Raw genomic sequence first — 15000 nt, 5'->3', positions numbered from 1 at the left:
TTAAGTGTATGGGACCTTTCTGCCAACTACCATCACCACAGGTTAAGCTGATGTAGAAACCAGTGGGAAGAAACAAAAGCAGTACAAGTGAACCACTCAACTACTAGGATGAAAGGGGAAACAAGGCTTGGGGATTGGCTTCTAAATCAGCTGAGCCTACAGTGACTAGTAGTAACTTGTTTGTTTATAAGTTGGTTTCCTTGATACTGTTCTTGGAGGGTGAAAGAAATACTTGAAAACATAAGAAGTCCTGGTAGTAGTTTCAGTTGCCAGAAACAATAATTAGATCTGTAAATGCCAGATATATGGAGCTCTCTCTCTCTCTCTCTCTCTCTCTCTCTCTCTCTCTCTCTCTCTCTCTCTCTCTCTCTCTCTCTCTCTCTCTCTCTCTCTCTCTCTCTCTCTCTCTCTCTCTCTCTCTCTCTCTCTCTCTGATACTTCCTAGTGCAATGTTCTATGTGAACTTAATTGACAACCAGACAATATTTAATGGTATCATATAACTCTACAAGGATTTCAGATGAACCCAGCTATTTGCACAAATCAACACTGCCTACTTGAGCCATAACACTGCCTCATATAGACATATCCAAATAAGCCAATCTTTTTAATTCAGAATATAAGCAATTTTTGAGTTCTTAGTTTGCAAACAAATAATTTCCCATTCTGTTATGCTACTAATTCGTAGGCACCAGCTCAAATCTGGGCTGGGGCAGTCAGCACAGAGCTCACACAGCTGTTCATCCTTCCTTCAGGTTAGCCAATAAATGGGTACCTTGGGAAACCTGTGGAAGGTAAGCTGTGGAACCCTGTATGTCAGTGTCCTATGTCCTGGGATGAAAGATGTCATCCACCACAGGCCCAAAGACAAAAAAAAAAACAGATGACCCCAAAGGCCATGTGCAGTCATAGCTTATGCCCCTACCTTTACTTTTCCTTTATGCACACACACTTGCTAGATTAAACTCATGCCTTTCATATTTTAATTTTTTACTAATAAATGTGAAATGAGAGTGCAAAAATGTTTGATGTATATCTATGTCAGTAAAAGAGAGAGAAAGATAGAGAGAGAGGAAATATTTTGGCTGAAGAATGTTTACCTCAGATTCCAACCTAGACTCAACTAGACCTGTCTGTGTGCTAAGCTCATAACAGAGATAATAGTCTGTCATAGAGGTGTACATTCCTCATTCTTTCCCTCGACCTAAACCTTCCAAACTTTGGTTTAACACAGCCTGTTCTTGTGCTATACATGATAGAGAGATGGCAAACAAAGGGTAATTGAGCCTTCCATCACCTGAAAAATCATGCGCTTCATATTTCCACTTTGAATCTTGCCAAATCTGTTCTCCAACTAGCCAAAAACTCCTTCATTAATAGAAATACCAAGATCTTTCAAGGTCTAACTCCTGGCAGCTAGCCAAAAACATCTCCAGTAATTTAGCTTCTTCATCTTTCCCTCCTTTATTTCAACCTGATGGCACCACTGCCATCTTATCTATTTCTTAAGTTGAACTCTTCCCTCAGACCTTTGCTAAAAACTCTACCTTGGATGATTCAGGGCTAGTTCCTCCCTCTCCTCCACCCACTGACTACTTTGTGCTACCCATTAAAATCCTTTGCAGTGATGTTTTCCATGCCCTTACTGGCCTAAACCCTCAGAATGTTTATGGACATGATGGGGTCTCTCCAATTGTTCTTTGAAACTGTGCCTCTGTATTTGCACCTTGCCTAGTCGAACCTCTTTCAACTCTGTCAATATCTACCTTTCCTTCTAACTGGAAGTTTGCCCACATTCAGACTGTTCCTGAAAAGGGTGACCGTTCTAATCTCTCAAACTACCATCCTATTGCTTTAATTTCCTGCTTTTCTAAATTTTTTTAATCTATCCTCGAAAAGGAAGATTCTGAAACATCTATCACTTCACAACCTTCTATCTGATTGCCAGTATGGGTTCCATCAAGACCACTCTATTGGTGATCTTCTGGCTTTCCTTACTGAGTCATGGTCATCCTCTTTTAGAAATTTTAGTGAAACTTTTGCTGTTGCCTTAGACATATCAAAAGTTTTCGATAGGGTTTGGCACAAAGCTTTGATTTCCTGATTACCTTCCTACGGCTTTTATCCTTCTCTCTGTAACTTCCTCTCGTTTCCTTTCTGACCATTCTATTGCTGCTATGGTAGACAGTCACTGTTCTTCTTCTAAATTTATTAACAGTGGTGTTCATCACAGTTCTGTCCTGTCAACCACTCTCTTTCTATTTTTCATCAATGATCTAAGTCAAATGTCTTGTCCTATCCACTCCTATGTCGATGATACCATCCTGCAATTTTCCACGTCTTTTCCTAGATGTCCAATCCTTCAGGAAGTAAACAATTAATATGGGGAAGCCATAGAATGCCTAACTTCTGATCTCTCTAAAATTTCTGATAGGGGCAGAGCAAACTTAGTATTGTTCAGTGCCTAAAAACTCAATTCCTCCATCTGTCAACTTGACACAACCTTCCAGACAACTATTCCCACTTCTTCAGTGACACTCAACTGTCCTCCTCTTCTACTCTGAACATGCTTGGTCTGTCCTTTACTTATAATCTAAACTGGAAACTTCACATCTCATCTCTAGCTAAAACAGCTTCTATGAAGTCAGGTATTCTGAGTCATCTCTGCCAGTTTTCTTCATCCCCCCCTCCCAGTTGCTAACCTGATACAAGGGCCTTATCCATCCATGTATGGAGTTTGCTTCACATGCAAGAGGAGTATCACTCGTACTGTGCTTTTAGACAGGGTGGAATCTAAAGCTTTTCATCTTATCAACTCCTCTCCTCTAATTGACTGTCTTAGCCTCTTTCTCATCACTGCAATATTACACCTCTTGCTATCTTCTGCTATTTTCATACCAACTGCTCTTCTGATCTAGCTAACTGCATGCCTCCCCTCCTCCCGCATTATCGCTGCACAAGACTTCTTTCTCTCGCCCCTATTCTGTCCACTTCTCTAATGCAAGAGTTAACCAGTATTCTCAACCATTCATCTCTTTTTCTGGTAAACTGGGACTCCCTGTCTGCTTCTGTATTTCCACCTGCCTATGACCTGAACTCTTTCAAGAGGGAGATTTCAAGACACTTATCCTGTTATTTTTGACAAATTCTTGTGACTGTTTAAGGATCGGCACCTCAGCGGGACATTTTTTTTTTTTTCCTTGGCTGGTGCCCCTCCTACATAAAAAAAAAAAAAAGGGCAAGATGATGTACAGCAATGGAGCCCTCAGACAGACAGGCAGACAGAGGCAGTTCAGTTTACGGATGTAAATTAGGTACTGAAAAATTTGGGCATAGAGATATAGAATCCTTAAGTATTATGTATAGATACAATATTGAATCTATGTACAATAATTCTTATATATATATATATATATATATATATATATATATATATATATATATATATATATATATATATATATATATATATATATATATATATATATATATATATATATATATTTATTTATTTATTTATTTATTTATATAAAAATTACACACATACACACACACAGACACACAATGACTATGGATGAGAACGATGGTAATACTTAAAACAAAATAACATTATTATTTCCTTATTTGCTACATAAACTTTCTGTCAGTGTCAGATCTCTTGTGGGTCTCCTTGACGAAGATCAGTGGGATGATGGATAGGGAGACGCAGGCCAGCAGCACACAGCTCACCCACAGATGACCTGCTGAGCAAAATATAATCATTCATGGAGATTTACCGAAATAATATTATTTTTTCGTTGTTTGAACTTAAATATTGAATGTCTACAATCAAGTCTGGAATGCGCCATAAACATGTGTCAGGATGACAACTACTGAATCGCTCATGAGTTGGTTGCTATGTCAAGAGTTAGCAGGATTGCCGGGCTGAAGTTTTTAAAATAATTCTCACCACAAATAATATAAATGATAAATTGTGACATCATATGTGGCTCACACAATTCCAGAATTTTCTCATTTTATTATTATTATTATTATTATTATTATTATTATTATTATTATTATTATTATTATTATTATTGTTATTATTATTACTTTGTATTAGGGATCTCTCAAAAAAAAATAATAATTTCTGCAAAAAAAAAAAAAAAGTAGTAGTAGATAGATAATAGTTACTATAGTCGTATGAGAAATAGTAGTAGTAACGTACCTTCATTCGGGATCTGGAAGAGACCCAGGAAGACCAGAGACACAAGGTTGAACACGAAGGTGAGTGTGGCGCCGGTGACGCTCTCAGGGATGGGAAAGCCGATCTCCACCGCCAGCTCCACCAGCAGCGGCACTGTGGCGTACTCGAATCCAAGGCCGCCAGCCACTGCCACATATACCTGGCCTGGAGCGGGAGGCACGTGTGGAGCAAATGATAGGCTACTTTAAGCTAAACTACACGCTCGCCAAACAGCTTAATCCTTTGCATTCGGTAACTTTTTCACATAAAGACACAAGAAAATAAAGGAAGCTGCAAGAAACCATCAGGCCTATACGTGGCAGGCCCTGTATGAAACATATCTACCTGTTTCCACCTATCATCCCCATCCATAAATTTCTTATCTTCTAATAAAAGCTCCCCACTCACTTGGCATAAACAGCCTGATTACTGAGCCCTTTCCATTCATCTACCACTATGAGAACTAATATTCTTACTTGGACTAAGATAATGTGATTTCATTCAGTTAAATGGCAGCTCTCTTGCAACCATGGAGTAAGTATTGTGCCTTGTAGTGTTCTCGGTTGAAAAGTCGGTGTTTCATATGATTCCATCTTAAAAGAGACTATTTCAATAAGTTCCAGGAGATCACCCGAATTGTGAGGGTTAAATAAGTTGTTTTCAGTAAAGTGGTCATTGTCATCAAAATGCAAGACCCAGTTATAATAGCCTGGCATCTGTTCATACCAATGCACTTGAAGTGTGATTTTTTTTCTTCTGTGTTTACGAGGAAAAAAATCTGGTCAAGGGCTAGAAAATTTAATCTTAGGTCCTGTTTCTATTGCATCACTCACCAAGGGTCGGATAAATGACTTGCGTGGTTAGTAGGAGAAACCAGAGGAAGAAGACGGAGGAGATGGCAAGCAATGCGATGACGGTCACTTTGAGGTGGCCGTACACCTTGTCCGTGATCCTGGCCGCGATGAAAGCCGTGATACTGGAGCACACCACGGCGGTCACTGCGACTCCCATGGCCTCATCCTGCAAAGTTACGACATTACAGAAGTCCGTGGATTACTAATTAAAGGAGTTGATGGGAATTATTTACTTATTTTCCAGCTAAAGCAATCATAATATTAGTCGATGTTATACAGAATTATTAGTTGTAATTCAAAGGAATCGTGCACCTTCATATATCAGAAATGTAAGGTACCTTCAGGTCTAGCGGTGTATATGACTGTTAGAATCTTGCCATACCTGATGGATACCGATGTCCTTGAGGGAAAGGTTGAGGACGGCGATCCAGACGACAGGAACGCCGAAGGAGAAGGCGAACACCATCAGAACTATGGCCATCTGCAGCTTCCTGGGCCGAGGGAAGATGCAGATGGTCAACAATGCACTGACATGTATACATGGTTTTGTTTATTTGTATAATTTCTTTGTATTTTATCCGTGTCTGTGTTTGTTTGTCTATCTACATATCTATATATCTATCCAACTATCTATCTTTTTTTTTTCTTTTTACCAGCTTGAATATCAATGTCGCATGTAATAGATCCCTTCCCCTCTTTTTTTTTTTTTGAAATCTCATGATTCTCTCTCTCTCTCTCTCTCTCTCTCTCTCTCTCTCTCTCTCTCTCTCTCTCTCTCTCTCTCTCTCTCTCTCTCTCTCTCTCTCTCTCTCTCTCACTTGAATATCACCCTGAAGGCCTTGAAATAGTCTATCCTCTCCTCCTCTGAAGACGCTGAGGGCGGGGTCGGGGGCTTCGCAGGAAAGTAGATCGACACCGCCAGCAGCAAGAGCAACGCCGCGCCGAAATCTGCAAGAGTCCCGAGAGTAAAGATTGGAAAATATTAACGGCAAATTCTCGTCTGTGATCTTCAAATGTAATCTTGAATGGCTCTCATAACGATTATGGGTGCTTCATGTGGATGGTTTGGTAAAGTAAGTGCATATCTATCGAGTCGTTAGAGTAAAAGATTAAAACAATTTATGGATGAGAATGTTAAGTGAAATTGGGTAGATAAAGGGACTGTTATAAGTAGATCTGATGGCTTCTTGCAGCTTGGCTCATTTTCTTGATATTGTTATGTTTCTATCTGGAATGTGATCAGTCGTAGTCATAGGGAATGAAGGTTGTATCATCGTACTCCAGGAACCTATCGTCAAGTACTAATTATATAGCCAGCATAGGCACTTATTATCTGGAACTTAAAATTGTTTATTGTTATTTCCAATTGCTGTCTGTATATATTATTAGTAATGATAAGTGCTCCTAAAACGTTCCACATGCACCAGTTCGGACACAGTGTTTAATAGGTGGGTTACCAGATACTACCGTCCTTCAGTCCCCGAGACCGTGACTACAGTACACGTATGTCTGGTGGTAGTTCGCCGGGTCTTGGTGTTAATCAGTACTCTGATGTGTAAGTAACTAACCCTAGCTTGAAACTAGTGTGGCCTGACATGTGACTCACGTATGTACATAAGCACCATGATGTCGCCTCGTATTTCCTCCTTCTCCTGGGCCGATACCTCGCTGCTGCTCGGATACCTCACTACTAGCGCGCCCAGGTACATGGCTGCGGCTCCAAGCTGGCACATGAGGGTCCCCACCGCTTCAGGAAGAAGATAATGCAGTGTTGTGAGAGGTATGACGAGAAAGGTTTAGGACAGTGCACCCCTTTCACCATATGTTAAAATGTCATTCTCCTCCTCCTTTCCCAAGATTGGCTGCCTCAAAAAGTGCGTTCCAAATAACATGCATATTATACTGAAAATCCTTTATTTTTTCCATATTAATACAATATTAATACAATTTTACATGGATTATTTTTATAGTGGAGTTTTACAAATTAAATGCCAATTGAAAATGTTGATGGACTTATACAACTTGAATAAAAGTAAAATATTTTCTTTTATATTTATAATTGATTACTTAACAAACCAAACCAAAGCATAATGCAATAAACAAAAGTTCAATAGAAAACCAGGATATTGTAAATTTGTAATTAATTTTATTCAGATGAGGATTGCAGTCAATGAGAAACCTGTGATTGTTTTTTCTTCGCCAATTCTGGGATATGCGGAGGAGTGTTTGAAAGGGAACAACGCAGGTAATTTTCTACCTCTAATCTACTACGTTGTTTCGCTTTAATTTGCAATAGAGTTGAAAAGCCTGACTCACAAAGATATGTCAACACAGCCGGAAACAATGAAAGGATAGCTCTTTCTGCCACTTTTGGATAGGAATTGCACATCAAAGGCCAATATTCTGTGACTGATTTCTCATCGAACATATTTCTTGCTCCCGAATCAGTTTTCAGCTCCAGAAATTCATCTTCACAATCATCAGAAACTTTTCAACTGATAATTTGAATGGATTTCGCACTAAATCTAACTCATCATCACTGAGTTCAGAAAAATATCGTCTGAATTCATTTTCCAATGCTGTCAGATGCTGCAAAATTTCATTTTTTGCAAATTGTGGAAGAACCTTGTCTTCACCACCAACAAGAGCAGATGACATTTTCTCAAACATTGCAAACAAATTTTTTATACTGACCTTTTTCTTCCAATATTCCAGCTTGCTCATGAAAGCTTTCAAGGCATCCATGAATTTTATAATGTTTGTATTCCTTCCTTGCATCTGAAGATTCAGTTTATTCAGCTGCTCAAAAATATCAACCAAATAGGCAAAGTGCATGATCCATTCCTCATCATCCAGCCAGGCAGAAAATTCTATCTTAACCTGAACTTCAAAAAATAACTTGAGCTCATCTCTGAGCTCAAATATTCGCTCAGTTACATTTCCTCTTGACAGCCATCGAACATTTGTGTGGAAAAGAAGCAAATGATGGACTGCATCCATATCGGTACATAACTGCTTGAAAAGTCGTGAGTTGAGAACTCCTCCTTTGACAAAATTCACAATTTGAATTATTTGATCCAGAACCTTCCTTAGCGGAGCTGGAAGTGTTTTTGAAGTCAGTGCCTGACGATGGATCATGCCTTTCACTTTTAGAGCTCGCTTTTTCACACAAACTTGAAATCCTGATTTTGTTCCCAAAATAGTTGGTGCTCCATCTGTACAGTACGCACAGAGATTATCCCACAAAAGATTTTCTGATTCAAAAGAAAGACGAAGCCTTTTCCAAAATACCCGAGGCCTTGGTAGTTATTTCAAGAGGAGAACAATAGAGAAACTCTTCTTTAAATGAACCTGAGTGAATATACCTTGCTAACACCATCAACTGGGAACACGATGCCACATCAGTCGATTCATCAAGTTGAACTGAAAATAACCCAAATGCTGAAGACTTGATTTCCTGAACAACTTGATCCTTGATATCAATGGCCATTTCGCTGATCTTCCTTTGAACAGTACTGTTTGATAGTAGAAATGCTGCAAGTTTTTCTTCAATCCATTTCCCAACACAATTTCCACAATTTTGAGAGAGCAAGATTTGATCAAATTTTCTTCAATTGTATGTTTTTTTTTTTTTTCTGCCTTGCTATTTCTATTGCTACGACATAAGAAGCTTCAGTAACCTTTTGGTTTGTTTCTTTGAATGCCCCTGCTGAATTCAGCTTGATCTTTTTGAGAGCATTCCCATGACATTCAATAATGCTTTTGTCCTTGTCCTTGTGTTGAGTATGAACGTTCTGCAAATGCTGCTTCAGCTTTTGTTGGTTTTATAGAGTCTTAATTAAATGTAAAAATACTGCTGTTTCAGCACTATCGTGTGAATGTTTATAACTTGCTACAATTTGGTTTAATTAATTGATTAAATTCTTAAAGGTTTGGTTTATTTTTTTGTTTATCTGTTGCTAAAAAAAAAAAAAAAAGTAATATTACGGCTTTCTGTCCAACAGATAAACGCCAACGTACGAAATAGAGGATTGCTCACCTGTTGCGGTAATCCGCTCATTGGGCGGGAACCAGGTGGCCGCGACCATGGCAGGTAGGGAGAGGGTGAAGCAGGCGGCGAAGGCGAATAGGACGGAACTGACGTGACACATCCTGTGGACAACAGTTATCTAGTTTGTGAGCTCACCACATCTCTACTTACTATTTGATCAATTATCCAGTGTTACTTTTGAAAGGTGGAAAGCTGGAAAGATGATCTGTGAGCATAATAATGGTTCATTTGTTTACGTTACTGTATCTTCATGCATCGTTTATATTGATTACAATAGTTTTGACAGCCCCTCAAAAGATACACTAAATTTACTGGTCAGTATGACATTAAAGTAATTGACATAGTTTCACAAAGACTAATTGTTGCATTTGTCTCCCAAGGGCTGCAACTGCTGGTTACCCACACGGTGAATACTGCTTCGTTTGAAGTGAAGCAGCGTAGCATGGTGCCCAGCGTCAGGAACAGCTCGCACACTATCATCGCTATCTGCAGACCTGCCATGAGAGGAGAGACGCAGGTGAGCACACTTGTTGAAGTTTATAGTACCAGACAAAGGCGCTGTCAAGTAAACAAACTTAAGACAATGTTGTTTCAAAATGTAAACAAGCGAATTCCCTAAACTCCCTGTAGCACTTACGAGTCTGCACCACTATTTATCTTATTTGCCATTCTCCTTAAGTTACATTATTCTTGGAAGTCATCTCGTGTTAGTTACTAAGTCTTTCCCTTGAATGTCACACGAGCCGACTACCCGTCATTGTTCTAGTTCTGTGCATTGCGCAAAGCAGCTGCAAGACGGCAGTGACGAACATTCCCAGAAAGAAGCTCCGCTGTCTGTTCCTTGAAGTGTACGCAGATATAGCACATTTTGTTAAGTATCATAAACCCTTGTTACGTATTGTAGCAGCTCATAGCGCTAGAAATTTTTAATACTCATAATCAATTATAAGAAAGCGGCGATAATAATTCTAAGAAAAGGAAAGTTCTTGTCATTGATGATAGAGTTACATTACGAGGCTGATTATGAGGTACTTAATCTTCCCATCAAAACGGGAAGGACAGCAGAAAAACACTTATGCCATAAACAAAATAATCCATGAAACAAAAAGAGCAGTGAAGTAATGAGTAGGCTACTTGGCCCCACGCGAGAACCTGCTCCCCTCTCACTCTTCCCACCCACTGCTTGAAGGTACCGCCACACACACACACACACTGGGTATTCACGTCACGGGTACCTAATCTTTGCGAGAGCCACACCATGGGGATGATAAAGACAACTACGATAATCGGCCCCCAGTTCGGGAAGGCTGCTATGGTGGAGTCGTCCCAGCTGGGGAAGGCCGCCTGAGCTGACTCGGCAATGGGTCCAAACGTTCCCCACACGATAGTCTGAAATAAGAGTCTAGCATCAGAGGACATAACATAAACCTGTTGATATTGCACTGCCAAATCACTTTGGGGTATCTGTGTCTGCATGGATATGGTTAATTGACTGGTATATAGATGATAGTGAAAATAGAGGATGATAGGTGGATATAAATGGCGATAAACAGAAACAGTGGATGATAGATAGTAATAGAGGATGATAGGCAGGAATAGAGGATGATAGATAGGAAATAGAGGGTGATATATAGGAAGAGAGGATAATGTGTAAAAATAGAGAATGAGAGGTGGAAACAGCGGATGGTAGGTTGAAGCAGAGGACGGAAGAAATAGGGGATGATAGATAGAAATAAAGGATGACAGACAGCAATAGAGGACGACAGGTGGACATAAATAATAGGTAGGCATGTTTTATACAGGACTGCTACGTGTCCTGTAGGCTTGATGGCTTCGTGCAAATATTCTTGTTTTCTAATGTTCTTATGGTATTTATGCAAGTCAACTGAACACTTCTAACTACTTCACATGCTGCTCGAGACGAAGGCGAGGTGATGTGTGTACGTGCTGGCGCGTGCGCCTCTGTGTGTGTGTGTGTGTGAGTTTGTGTGATGTCAGTTCTCTTTACTGTATATGATGACCTTTTCTTAAATATGGCCTTATTTTTGACATTTCGTAGTCACCTATTATGTTATAAGCAGTCTTGACTCATGATGGTGATGATAGTGGTGGGTGGTGGCAGAAACAACAGCAATAATAATAATAATAATAATGATAATAATAATAATAATGATAATAATGATAATAATAATAATAATAATAATAATAATAATAATAATAATAATAATAATAATAATAATAATAATAATAAGGATAATGATAATAATAATACTTATGATGGTACTGAATACAAGTATGCTGGCAATTGATAATGACGTAACAGTATCTTCTAACAGCTTGGCTACTTTTTCTCTAAGGATAAAATATAGTTTGCTCACAGTGCACAGAGCAATATTTCGTTCCTAACACCACAAAACCCACCATGATCTGAACTCCGCTTTCTGCTTTTGAAGACCCAGCACCTTGCCTGTGAATTTAACTAAGATACTAAGAAGTGTGAAGAAATATGGAGTGCAGCAAGGGAGGGAGCAGAGAGTCTCTTTGGTCAGGATATACAAGGGAATGGAGAAATAAAGAACAAAAGAAGGCAGTACGTTGAAAAATTTTGCTATAAAAGAAATTTAGCAAGTTTGTCTTGCTGTTTGTTAAATGCTTTGTGTTTTATACTCACTTATTTCTTTCATTTTATATTTTTATTTATTTATTTTTTGTTTTGTTTTTTACTTCCGTATTCTCCTAATGAATCAGAGATAGGATGGTGCCTGCTAACGAATGATCTTTCTTTTGGCACCTGAGAACCGTTAAACGCGAGTGGATGCCATTCCTAACCTCGAACCTTAGTCAGGATTCGAACTCGTGCGCCTGAGGACTCATCGGCCACCATAAGAGTACGTTACCATTGTAACACGACTTCCCCCCACCTGTTCCATCTTTAATATTTTTTCCTTTATCTGATACTAGTAGAAGCACAATTAAATCGTTTCATTTATTCCCTGTGACCAAGATCTCCATTAACAGTGACCAAAGCAAAGATCAGCACCTTCATAAACTTACCTGCAAGAAACAGATGAAAGAAAAGACTGTCAGAATCCAGAATCTCGTCTTGTATGTTTGGTAGCTTTCAGTAGCGGGCACGGGCTTGGAAGGGGCGGCTGCTGCGAGGTCCTCCATCTGGGAAATATTGTTGACCACGGGCATGTCTGCTTTCTCTGCGTTGTGGAGCGTCATATCAGGAGGTGAGGAGCGTGGGGTGTCAGGGCTGTCCTCTGCTGGGGCGGCTTCGTGCTGGTGCTGGTGCTGCATCTCCTCCTCCTCGCCCGCAAGACTTTGGCCGTGACCTGAAAGTTAAGCGCACAGATTGAACGTCAGGTGCTCCCCGTTAGTTTTTGCTACCGTTTTACCATTGTAGTAGCACTAGCAGCAGCAGCAGCAGCAGCAGCAGCAGCAGCAGCAGTAGTAGTAGTAGTAGTAGTAGTAGTAGTAGTAGTAGTAGTAGTAGTACTAGTAGTAGTAGTGGTAGTAGTACTAGTAGTAGTAGTGGTAGCAGCAGTAGTAGTAGCAGCAGCAGGAATAACCATCGTCATCGATTTCTCTCTCTCTCTCTCTCTCTCTCTCTCTCTCTCTCTCTCTCTCTCTCTCTCTCTCTCTTCATTCCTGCTATCTACATCTCTCCAACCTTCCTTGGTTATCCCTTTGCTCCCTTCTTGATGTTTCAACACCGTCCCCCTCTCCTCGCCGACCTCACTGTGCGCGCTCCAAGCTGTCACTGGGAGGGCTTAGCTGGTGGTCTCGAGTCTCCCACGTTTCGTAACACTCATGAGTTTTCACAGCAACGTCATACTCGACAGAGACGCAGCACACAGATGGTACGAAAGTATTAAAACGATACATTAATGGAAAATTCCCCCAAATGTACATCAAAGTAAGAAATTACTTACAGTTAAAACGCAATTAATACAAATTACTATTAACTTATGGTGGCAAACTATAATATTCCGTTCTCTCAGGTGTCATGTAAGCTTCTCGAAAATCAAAACAGGGATGATGAAAAGTGTGTGATATGAATTTCACATGAAGCGTTATTTTTCTCTTCTCAGTTCTTTTTTGTATTTCTTTTTATTCTTTTCTTTTCAACATTTTCCATTACCATTATCATCACCATTATCATCATCATTATCATTATTTCTTTCTTTCTTCTTCTTCTTCTTCTTCTTCTTCTTCTTCTTCTTCTTCTTCTTCTTCTTCTTCTTTTTCTTTATTATTATTATTATTATTATTATTATTATTATTATTATTATTATTATTTCTTTTTTCTTATTAAACAAACAAAAAAAAAAAAAAAAAGGTGAAATTCGCCCGTAATTGCTTTTAGATATATTACTGACTGATACACTAATCATCAGCCAGATAGTGAGAGTATAACAAGCGATAGAACCACCTTCCCATATTAGCCTTTGCCAAGAGGTAAAAAAAAAAAAAAAAAATAGAAAATAGATAAATAATTGCAAAGTCAGTGGAATAGCGCCATGCAGTCTTTGTTTCGCTTCCTGGACGTATTTACAACCCTGTCTGGAGCTGAGGAACAATGAGGATCCCCCTTCCTCTGGCTGGTGAGGGGGCCTAGTGCTGGTGAGGCAGAGCAAGTTGGTGACCGGGGCCGCCTGATGATGGAGGGCTGGCAAAACCCTCAACATTTAGGAGGAGAAGGAGAAGGAAGAATGGAGACTTGATGGAAAATTAATTAAGCGGTCCCTACACCCTACGATCGTTTTGCGCTTGCGATCTTAAAGAGAAATATGATCCGTTTTAAAGGCAAATTGTAAAACAAAATATCTTTTAGCGCGGGAATACTGTAATGATAAAACTCCCTGGATGTGATCAAGCTGTGGTCGTGTCAGGTGAGGTCGTGTCAGTGTCGCTTCACGTTAGTCCCTTTCACGTGCTCCCTAACGAGGTTGTGAATGCAACCACAGACCGATAAAGGAATAATTTATCATTCAGTGATGAAATGTTGAGAAATTCACAATAACCAATGGCATTGCCCTTAAGGAAGCACATGCGAACATTTTGACAAGGAAAGACGGAATACAATAAGTACAGTCATTATATTTTTTTCCCAGTATCGTAATGAATTCGTATGCCATATGGTATAAATGTTATGACGCACCTACAGTGGAAACCAGCGGATAAAATGTGAACATTTTGATAGGAAAAGGGAAAAAACAATAACTGCAGTCATTATATTATTTTCAGTATCGAAACAACTTCACCGATCAACTGTTACAAACAAGATGTGCACTTTCCACGTATTTTCATAAACGTTCAACCCTTCAAGGATTAAACAGCTCATGCAGGGAAGCCACAGAACGCCTCTCTTCTGATCTCTCTCTAAAATTTTTGATTGGGCAGAGCAAACTTAGTATTGTTCACTACCTCAAAAACTCAATTCTTCCATCTATCAACTCGATACAACCATTCAGATAACTAGCCCGTCTTCTTCATTGATACTCAATTGTCCCCCTCGTCTACATTGAACATCCTCGGTCTATCCTTTACTAATAATCTAAAGTGGAAACTTCACATCTCATCTATAATTAAAACAACTTCTATGAAGATAGGCATTCTGAATTGTCTCCGCCAATTTTTTTCATTATCCAGATGCTAACTCTGTACAAGGGACTTATCGCTCCATGTATGGAGTACGCTTCACATATATGGAGGGAGATGGGGTTTCATTCATACCACTCTTTTAGACAGGGTGGAAAATCAAAGACAGCATTTCGTCTTATCAGCTCCTCTCCTCCAACTAACTATCTTCAGCCTCTTTCTCATCGCCGTAATGCTGCATCTCTTGCTATTTTCTACCACTA

At 39.5% G+C, this 15000-nt stretch overlaps 2 protein-coding genes across 10 annotated transcripts in view; one reads left to right on the top strand and one right to left on the bottom strand.

Moving 5' to 3' along the window:
* The window catches only part of LOC135107335 (uncharacterized), a 35543-nt gene that overhangs the window by 844 nt on the left and 19699 nt on the right, over window positions 1–15000 (bottom strand). For 7 of the 9 annotated variants that reach the window (XM_064017055.1, XM_064017052.1, XM_064017054.1 and 4 more), the window contains exons 3-12: window positions 12185–12468; window positions 10366–10519; window positions 9534–9624; window positions 9119–9231; window positions 6686–6826; window positions 5898–6027; window positions 5462–5570; window positions 5059–5245; window positions 4208–4390; window positions 1–3743 (exon numbers count right to left, since the gene is read on the bottom strand). The exon at window positions 1–3743 is cut by the window's left edge and continues 844 nt beyond it. In XM_064017055.1, the coding sequence (XP_063873125.1) occupies window positions 3628–3743; window positions 4208–4390; window positions 5059–5245; window positions 5462–5570; window positions 5898–6027; window positions 6686–6826; window positions 9119–9231; window positions 9534–9624; window positions 10366–10519; window positions 12185–12468 (1508 nt within the window). In that variant the 3' untranslated portion in view covers window positions 1–3627. Of the gene's footprint in view, window positions 3744–4207; window positions 4391–4701; window positions 4819–5058; window positions 5246–5461; window positions 5571–5897; window positions 6028–6685; window positions 6827–9118; window positions 9232–9533; window positions 9625–10365; window positions 10520–12184; window positions 12469–15000 lie in introns of those variants that run through there. The other 2 variants (XM_064017059.1, XR_010271714.1) reach the window with 2 other exon arrangements.
* LOC135107336 (adenylate kinase isoenzyme 5-like) overlaps window positions 9511–15000 on the top strand; it is a 97430-nt gene continuing 91940 nt past the window's right edge. Inside the window, exon 1 of the mRNA XM_064017067.1 lies at window positions 9511–9647. The gene's annotated coding sequence lies outside the window, so the exon portion shown is untranslated. The remainder of the gene's footprint in view (window positions 9648–15000) is intronic.

Source organism: Scylla paramamosain, chromosome 15 (assembly GCF_035594125.1).
Source record: "Scylla paramamosain isolate STU-SP2022 chromosome 15, ASM3559412v1, whole genome shotgun sequence".
NCBI lineage: Eukaryota > Metazoa > Arthropoda > Malacostraca > Decapoda > Portunidae > Scylla > Scylla paramamosain.
The sequence above is the reverse complement of the archived record's forward strand: the minus strand, read 5'-3'. Positions and strand labels throughout refer to the sequence as shown.